The 9,791-nt window shown below is 45.5% G+C and overlaps 1 protein-coding gene across 1 annotated transcript in view; it reads left to right on the top strand.

Moving 5' to 3' along the window:
- Positions 1-2,639: 2,639 nt before the first annotated feature.
- Positions 2,640-9,791, top strand: part of T265_09696 (hypothetical protein) — a gene marked incomplete at both ends in the record, with an annotated part of 13,237 nt that continues 6,085 nt past the window's right edge. Inside the window, 2 exons of the mRNA XM_009175852.1 lie at positions 2,640-2,707; positions 8,614-8,785. Of these exons, the coding sequence (XP_009174116.1) occupies positions 2,640-2,707; positions 8,614-8,785 (240 nt within the window). The remainder of the gene's footprint in view (positions 2,708-8,613; positions 8,786-9,791) is intronic.

The following is a 9,791-nucleotide window of genomic DNA, read 5'->3' as shown; positions in this document are numbered from 1 at the left end:
ACGTAGTAGAGGCGACTAGGTGACTGGCCAGTGGAAGCTGTCGCCACTACTGACTGACTAGCGAGTTTCCCTGGTCAGGGAGATAGCCACTTGGAGGTGTACAACGTAGAGCCTTGTCTTTGAATTTTGTGTGGTATTAGCAAAATCGGCTGGGATTCCGAGAAGGAGGGGCGGATTACGTCAAAGTCACGTTGGAGCCAACGAGCGGGCGTTAGCGGTTGTTTTTTTAGTAAAACAAACTTTTGTACAGCGATGTGACTGATAATGATAGGGAAAAAGATGATACTGAGCATGAAAAAGAGCAGCTTACAAGTGGTACAGCCTTCTCTCTGATGACTGGCTAACACACCTGCTAGATATTCGCGGTCTGATGGCGACACAGACACCTGAATTTTGCTTGATTTTGAGTGGTCTCACGATTTGCAGGTGTCTTTTTACCAGTCCTCATTCAGCCCGAGTACACCAGCTCTGATTAGTTCAGAACAAAGCGGGGACTCCCGTTTTACTTTTGTCGGAGTATATTAGCCGACCGGCCACTATTCTGATCTCAATCCATTGCTCTGTCAACCATTAAAGAAGCTTACTCACGCGGAAGGCTACGTGACAAATACACCCTTGACCAACCGTGGGTGACCAGCTTCTGGCAAACCACTTTCGATGGTGTACGAGGGCCTCCGAACTAAGGTGAAGCTGGGAATTGGACTTCAGTTTTGGCTAATAGAAAACGAATGGTTGCTTCATTCCCAAAGGGTCAGCGTCCTTTATTTATCTGCGCCGGACTGTCATGAATACGAACAGTAAAGTGTGCCATTTGGTGGGAGTATGAAATTTTTTATCTACACTGTGGTTGCATCTGGATTCGTATTTTCTGGGCCACACTGGTCATCAGATCATCAAGTGTTTCAAGCCTTGGAACAAATCTGTACTCTGCCCACTGCTCAACACAACACGATTTTTCTGAGTGCGCCATTCTGCTCTGCACACCTTCATGATGTGGTTCAACCATCGTTAACGGTAAAAGAGATGACCAAAATAAGGAATCAGGCCCACAGCCGACCCCGGAATCCAAACGGTTTCGTGTCATTCGATGAAGCCTATGGCAATCCGGAAACCGCCACCACGAACTCTAGATACTACTTGGTCGGTAACAGTGGTTTACCAACTAGACAACTCATGGTATTGAAACTGCACGGACCTGACGTCAGGGACAGAGGCTGGTGGCTACGTACATCCCCACTTACTGATGGTCGGTTGAACGGTTGTTATTCTCAGTGATGTATTTAGTAGATAGTTCTTGCTGTCCAGCTGAAAAACTGATTTTTCAGCTTTCTCATTGAAATTTGAACACGTTTGGCCAAAGAGAGCGACCGGCGTCCAGTGCGTTACGCGTCTAAACATTTTAGTTTGTGCGCCGGTGAAAAAGGGAAACGCATTAACTTAATTGACTATGGGTGGATATCCACACGGGATGTCAACGCTATCCTGTGTGGATAGCCTTTCTCCAGCTGGCTAATAACTGAGGATATGGTAACGCCTGTTGCGAAATGATCTTATCCGAGAGAGAGATGTTCACACCTGATTGATCAACAGATCGTGATTTTGCCCTTTTGGATGGAGGAAACGATGCGTTCAGTGTTCTTTCCTGTTCCAGAAAGGTAGGGCTTTACAGCGGATAAGAATGTTACTTTAAGCGACTAGTTCTTGGTGGCGGCTTTCAAGACAATGGAAATCCATACCTTGTAGGAATAAATTGGTCTCCAACTATTAAAACTGGGATATGTATGAATGTAACACTCCCAGTCAACAACGGATTCGGCGGGCTTGCCATATTCTAGCTCTGCGAGTAAGTGACCGGAAGTCTTGCTTTGCGGATCTGCATGATCATGTGGCACCACTAGGAGGAAATAGGTACATTTGAATCTCCTTTTGTGGTCCAAATACCTGAACCCCGTTTGACTGGAGGAGATAGTTCTTGCAATTTGATTTCATAATTTCAGCGAGTCACAGAAGACTTCATTGTCGCGATATTTTTATCGAAAAAATTAGAACCTCGTGAAGCAAACATCCGATGATACGTTCGCGAAGGAAAGTGAAACGAAATTTGTGGACAGAATGCACTGGAGTAGGGAAAAGGAAACTTGCCGGTCTACTTCACGTCCTATTGATTTGTAATGAAGTATTCCATCATGTGTCCTTCATTCAAATAGCATCCTTCTATCAGAAAGGTCAGATTCCTGAAAGCAATCTCAGAATGCCCGGAACCTAGTGCTCCACCAAAAACTCAACTGGAAAGCCGGCAGGCCAGTCAATCATTCAATCAATTCAGCAAAACCTGATGGGTGTTCTTACACGCCACAGAAGCATGACCGAATGTGATCAGCGTTCAGGCTCTACATAGAGGCACGATCGATGTTGATGGGTGTTCATTAACGCCTATCAAACAGCTTGGATCAATGTCGGAAAGTCCCCTTTAGATAGCACGAGGCCGTGGTAACTTTTGCTTTCGCACTCTTTTGTTCGGGATATAGCTGTTGTGTCCCCTTCTGTGAGTCTTTTTCGGCAACTAGGTACTAGAGCGGGTCAGCAGCAAATACCACAGGTTGACGAATCAGCAGATATAACACCTTCTAACCCACAAGATGGAGCGCGATTACACGCGCATTCACGGAAATGCTGGACAAATAGGGCCTGGTTTCCAAAAGGCTAGGTAAGCACCCAAGAGGGTCAACGGAAGATTAAGGGTATTAGTGCACAGGTGACGATATCCACATACAAATTAGGTGTATGCACTAATAAAATTCACGTCGGGCTCACCAATTATTAGTGCACAGGTGACGATAGTCATAATACAAATCAAAAGGTGAATGTGCACTAATAAAAGTTTTTAGCATTTCTGTGGCACGTATAAAGATAAATACAGTGCGAAAAAGGGGAGCAAGTCAAAAAGGAAACTTATCGTATATGAGAGTTTGTTGGTGGAAGTCCGGACGGCGGGAACGTGTTCTTCTCCGCAGTTAGACTGCTACACGTACTCCATGGTTATCCGTGGACTTGTGGAGAGGTTGACGTCCTGCTCCCTGCGCCCGCGCGAGTCTGTGTCCTGATTGGGTTCGGTTTCCCTTTATGTACGTCCCAGTGCATATACGTGGGAGCGTCGGCACATGAGTGGTTGCTACGCTGACTAGGCGGTGCAGACAATCGATGTCCGATGAGTCAGCTTAATGCGACGTGTTTGTGCGTATGAGAAAAAAGACAAGCCTTGCGATCCAGTGAGCGACTGTGAGTTGAACAGTCAAGTATGTGGGTGACTGGGTCGCTACAAGGGCACCGAGCAGGATTCTCATGTGCGGGTCCTCATGAGCAATATGATTTGTCGCCGCAAACAGGACGTGGAGTTCATATGCCGGATTTTCATTCTGGGTATGTTTTCGCCCAATTTCAGCTTATTGGCCATTTCGAACTTCGCCATTAGATTGAAGCTTACGAAAGTTTATTAGTTTTCAACCATTTAATCTGTCAAGTTCCATCTACTCGGACTGGTTGGGATCAGTAAGGACTGGAAAACTCCAACTTGCTTTCGAGCACTTTCATACATCCGAAATGCGCCAAAATAGTGGCGAAGTACGTAACACCGTGTAGTGCTCTTTTTTGCGTATAGAAGCTCCCGACCAAGTAGGGTTTTCTTTTTCGACTGCCATGAGCCCTCAGTTCTTCGGTTAAAATGCAAAGCCATCGTGAAACAGGGACGACCTAAGGAAAGTGTTTATTTGGAATGGTGATAACTGTTCACCGTAATTACAAAAAACAAGGATTCTTGGCGATAAAAGCACAGTTGCAAGTATAATTGGCGTTAACATGATATTCAGCTGTAATCCAACTAAACATCTCGTTCTTCACCTCAGATATGTAATTCGGTGTTTAGGTATGACACAACTTCAGCGAAAATTCACGGGCTTTCCACGTCAGACGAGCCCCAGAAGTGGGAAACTGGTGGCGGTCTGTTCAAATTTTCCATTCACCCTACAAGTAATGTGATCCATATTAAAATGATCCTTTAATTCAGTGGATGGCGTTGAACAGAAATGGATCTTGTATTTTTACGTGAATGTAGCACGGTTTGCACATCAATGATGCTGGCAGTGACAATGGTGACAAGCCAGCAAAGCTGGTACTAAGGGAAACTGGCGATAATTGTGTTAGATGCATCATTTGTTGGGCAGGGCAGCCGATGAATGAACTCACCAGACCCGCGAAGCGTTTCCCAAACATGCCACTAATTACTTATCCCTCGCTCTTGGTGTAAAATCCGTTTAGGATTTTGATGGACATGTGCATCTGAATGGTTTCATTTACTAGGTATTTCAAACACGAAATCAGCCTGCGGAATCGCACTAAATTCAAACTATAGATGGGCTGTCGGGAAACGTCTTACAAGCTGTTGAAACCTTCCATCTGAGAAGCCGTCACGCGAGGATACAGTCAACAAGTGATCACATGATGTTCATTGCTTAATGAGCGTGATTTAGTCACCCTGCTGTTCCGCCAATCTTGCACAAATTCTTGAGTGTTCATCAACCAGCCGGGTGGCCAGGGGTTTTAATATCCCTGAAATTTCTTGAGATGGTGATTCCCAAAAAGGCCGAAATAACCGTACGTTGCTCTTCGGCTTGTCAATGTAGATCGGCTTCGCTTACAGGACGAGCTGACAATCGAAAATCCCCAAATTACATGCTACTAACCACTAATAAGTAGCTCAAACTGAAGAATGATGCAGACAACGAGGAGCCATTCAACGTGCGACCCCGTGATGTAGAGTTCCTTACTGAAGGGCGAATGGCGTCATATGCTATGAAAGTGTTTATAAGCCACTTGTGGCTGAACGGCGTAATATTTAGCTACCGCCCCCGTGAAGCTTTTGAGGTGCGTATTTTGATGATTCCCAACGAGGAGGAAACAGCCGATCAGTACCTCTCAGCAGCGTGGTACTGACTGGGTTCATTTGAATTAAAGAATCGCCATATACCATCATCGTATTTTACTTAAATATATTTTGTCGCATCGTTTACAGTTTCTCTAGCGACCCATGTTAACAATTCGTTGAGCTGACAATCGTTCATACTACCGCCTTTGTAAAGGCCAGACCGATTGTTGGTTGCCGCTGGATAGAGATGTTTGTTCGGGCTACGTGTGTGTGTGAATCAGTTTCCTTGGCCGTCTATCCGAGTAAACAATGAGTTTAATCCTCCCCTTACATGTGACGATTATGAACTACTCGTCCCGTCATGAGGAGATTGGATCTTACCGTGGCGTGACGATTTGCGCACCTCGGCGACCCATTGACCTATACTGGGGGGTTTCCACGCGACACTTACAGAGTCCCTCATACTAGGTTGGTCACTGGTTAGGGGTATGAGGAGCAGAGTCTACTGGCCTTCTAGGTTGGGGGTTGGAACATGGATACCAACATGTTCTGTAAGAATGGCAGGGTACTTGCATTTCCGGCCAAACCCCGCTGCCTTGCAGTCAAGCTTTGTTTGAGGACCCTAATCGTTCTCCCGTCTAGGTATGGGCGCTCTGCCAGTATCCCAGCCCATGTGCAACCATGAAATACGACAGCAAAGCTTCAGGGTTGAACACTAATATGTTGATATCCTTGATGATGATGACGGACTACTAACCAGGCATGTAGGTGACATTAAAACTGACTCTTGTTCACGATCCGCCCTTGTTCCCTCAGGTTTACACAGCGCGTTCAGCTGGTTTAACGCACGGATCAACGCAGACCGCACGTAGTATAATCTATTCTGCTAGGGGTCCATCGAATTAGTACAACGTGACAGACGAATCTGAAAATGGATACCACTTAACTAGGTTTGGATGAGAGGTATGAAATGGGTGCTGAAGACAGGTGTTGCCAGTCACGGTAAAGTGATACGTACCCGAGCAGATGCCGACCGCTAATCGATTAGCTTCCTATCGCCTGGGTCGAAAAAGAATATAAAACTGCGCTTGGTTCGCTTTTTCGTCCGATGCAATGGAGAACTAGATACGAACAGAAACACGCACGATTCACTTCGCCACTCTTCAGATTTCACTCTCCGTACACGGAAAAAGTCCGCAATGCTTACTGTTTTGTGTCCGTATGTGAACTCAGTTAAAAGAGTAAAGTTCGAATCCACATGGGTGGTACGCGGCAGGTGTGGTAAACATCGTGTTTTTTTCCTATTAACGATGAGAATCTAAGGACGATCCACTGCCAATTTCATACTGTTCTGAACTCGTTTGCATAATCAGTTCATTCGAAGCCAGTTTGAGGTCTCAGGTTAGCACTGACTGAGCATGCTAATGAGATGAAAACCCATCAACTGTCAATGTGGCGTTCAAGCAAGAAAAACGACTCACTTGAATTTGAGGACTAAAACTGCCTGATGATGCTTAGCCAAGGAATCAGCGAGTTGCTATCAATCCTATAAGTAGCATGGTCTGTCAACGAAAAATGCCTGTAAATTCATTTAGTGAATCTTGAAGACGGATTTCGCTGAAAAGCAGCTTGGAGAGACTCATGTCAGTCGGTGCCCAATCCCCAGTTTACACCAGATGAGTATGTAAGCGCGTTAAAAATACGACTCTCCAAGGATCTCACGAAACTGACCGAAACAGCGATCAATGAAGTTTTGAGTATGCTGTGTGCTCTCTTAGGATGCACCATCCGTGATCGGTCTGGCAAGATGCTTCCACATGCAAGTTGCGTCATTGAGAGACCTACAGAAGCGAATGGATAAAAAATCACCTCTATCTTACTGAAAAAAATTGAACAATGCAGTTATACTACTGATGGAACCGGTCACAAGACGGAGGGAGGGATGGACACTGCAGGAAGGAGTTACAGTACTTGCTGCTATCAGTATGCAAATATTTCCCGAAAATTTGGCGTTATTCCGATGATCATTTCAGGCTACAGTCAAACTTCCTAAGATTATTGAAACGCCAGTTCTTCTCCATCAAACCACTGCCTCTCCCGAGAAACCACGGTGAATAACACATTGAAATGCTTGCCTGTTGAATTCGCTTCCCTAACAGACACAGAGGTTTGACAAAGTTACGAACAGATTTTGGGGGCTCACAGATTCCATCGCAGGAGAACCACCATAAAACTGATAGAAATAGTCCTTTCTTGCAAGAGCTGTTTACGAGTAGAATTCACTCCCTCTAACTGAAGCGCTTGAACCAATGTGCCCGGGACTTCATCCTTCGGAGACTCTGAAATTTACTCGGCTCATTCTTGAATGACGTGACCTGATAAAATGAGATGAGTGCAAATAGTTGTGCACACTGAATCATCCATACGAGAGTGTAGTATTTTCGGTCGAACTTCCAATTTTGATCTTTACTGACCGTGTGGTTCCGCCTAGCTTCACAAGTGGCATCCGCAAATAGAGCGCGTTTATTGCTTCTTAGTCATTCGGCGAAGTTCAACAGCTGATGACGTCACGTCGCATACTCTGCACCATGTGACATTCTGCTATTCCAAAGCTGAGTAGTGTTCAGTCACAGAGATAGTATGGCTGAACACAAGGGGAATACGTTGAAAGCGGCAACTGTCTCGCGCTGTACTAGCACGGGATGGTGGTGAACTCGTCACCAAAAGCAGTTCTGCTGGGGTTTTTTTATGAACTTTTTATGAAAAAAGGGAGAGTCTCTATATTGTTAGCTGAGCAATAAGTTTCGTAGTGTTCTTAAATCAGGATTCACGTGTCCGAGACTATCCATACGATACAGCAATTGAGGGCTCGTTTTGTGTGGTAGTGAGATAACCAGATTGAAGGAAGACTTTCTCTCTGAACCGGAAGCGAACACTCAATTACTTTTATATGGACGAATAGTTAACTTTGATCTGCAGTAATCAAGCTAAGCAGCGACCGACCTAAGAACTGGTCAGAACCATCCACCTTTCAGATTTATCTCGACTGTTATTCCCCTTTAAAAAGTATGCATCTCACGAGTAGACCGTCTGTGGAGGCCTCGTTGGAATTGTTTTAGAGACACAAGTAGAGTTTGGCTAAACTCGGCGCCACGATGAGTTTATGGTGGGATGTGAATTTTAATGAGACACAAGGTGGACTTGCCAATCGATGATCGCCCAAATGTAAAAGACTCTGGAAAAGGCGGATGACCTCATGGGTGTTCCATGTTTATGTTGTAGATGAAAGCTACCGCAATGGTCCTCAACCCTAACAACTTTTTATTCAGTCAACTGACGTTTAAGCCCAGGGTCCCTTTTCAGCCATTTACGGTTGCAACAGCCCGCAGGATAAGATCCTCTTATGTTTCGGAATTCGGCCGGTTTTCCAGGTAGCGTGTCGTTTATTTTCGGTGGTAATTAATACGGTCAACTATAAGAATGGTCTCAGGAATTTGAAACCAGGACTCGAACCCAGGGGTGAGTATACTTTGTGCTGGGGGGCCCGAGAAACCCCAAGTACTTTCACTCATGTTGCGGCCAACCTTCTCCGCTAATACATCGTTCGTTGCCCGAGTAACACAGATTGATAGTTGCATCATGGGGGAGAGGGGTTCCGTCGATATTTGACTGCAAAACGATGACTTCGTCAGTGACCAGTTAAAAAAAATAAAATCGTCCAGCTGTAGCACTCTTTCGGTGCCTAGCTGCCATGCCATCCAAAGGAAGCACGAGGGCTGGGATACTGCCCGGTTGCCCAAGCCTAGACAGGGACCGGTTAAGCCGACGAAGATGCATTTTGACGTTTCCAGTCAACGGAAGTTGGTATGGACTAGAGCTGTATTCAACAGAGCAAGACAACATCAAATCGATATGTGTTTAAGGTATCAGCACTATTCAGTAAGGGTTGCGATCTAAGGTCACAGGTAGCTCCAAAAGTAGACATATTGACACTTGTTGAGTTGAAGCTTTTCGGCAAATGGGATGCTGGATTCGTTGAATCTCTCCATTTGAAAGTCCCACGAAGCACTGATGAAGGATGGTTCTGGCAGCCAGCGTGACAGATCGGGGGTTTTCAAACATGATTTTTAAGGATGGCGTTGCCTTCGCCAAGACTTGAACATCAAGCGTTAGTGCCAAAAAACCGCACCCCGTCTAATAATCTACGCGTGAGCCATTGTCTTCCACGAATTCATTTGCAATCTCGAGGCAGGGCACTGACCAAAGCACGAAATGGAAGGTCCGAGGTTCAAACTTAAGCGCAGCACCTCAGTTGGTTTGGGGAACTGAAATCGCACAACAAATAATCGTTGTTGATAGCGCAAAAATCCGCGAAATTAACCCCACGAATCGGTCCCAGTCTCCGCTTAAAAAGCAATAGGGGCCTTCCCAGATTAGTCTAATCGAACGTTCTGCATGCGACTGAGTATCGAATTGGATAGGATAACTACAAAGTATCGACGAAACCCTGTTTGAATGAGGATAAGTATGCATCCACTTGGTTTCCAACCCAAAAAGAGATATGGTCTTGATCGCTGTTCTGTTGGCTGAGCTTGGTAGTTTGGTTGCAAAAGTTTCGTCACCAATGCGCAGGGTGTTGCTGGTGCGTCATCGTCCAGGCGTTGAGCAGTATAAATAAATAAATAAATAAATGTATAAACCATTTAGCTGTAGCACCCTTTCGGTACGGAGGTACCTAACGGAAGGAGGCACGGGGGCTGGAATACACTACCACGTTGCCCAAGCCTAAACACAAGCAGTGGCGATGCTGAAGTTGGGTTCGAACCACGGATCTTCCAGTCCGTAAGCTGGCACCTTAACCACTGAGCTA

This window comes from Opisthorchis viverrini (genome assembly GCF_000715545.1).
Source record: "Opisthorchis viverrini unplaced genomic scaffold opera_v5_301, whole genome shotgun sequence".
NCBI lineage: Eukaryota > Metazoa > Platyhelminthes > Trematoda > Opisthorchiida > Opisthorchiidae > Opisthorchis > Opisthorchis viverrini.
This window is presented reverse-complemented; position numbering and strand designations above follow the sequence as displayed.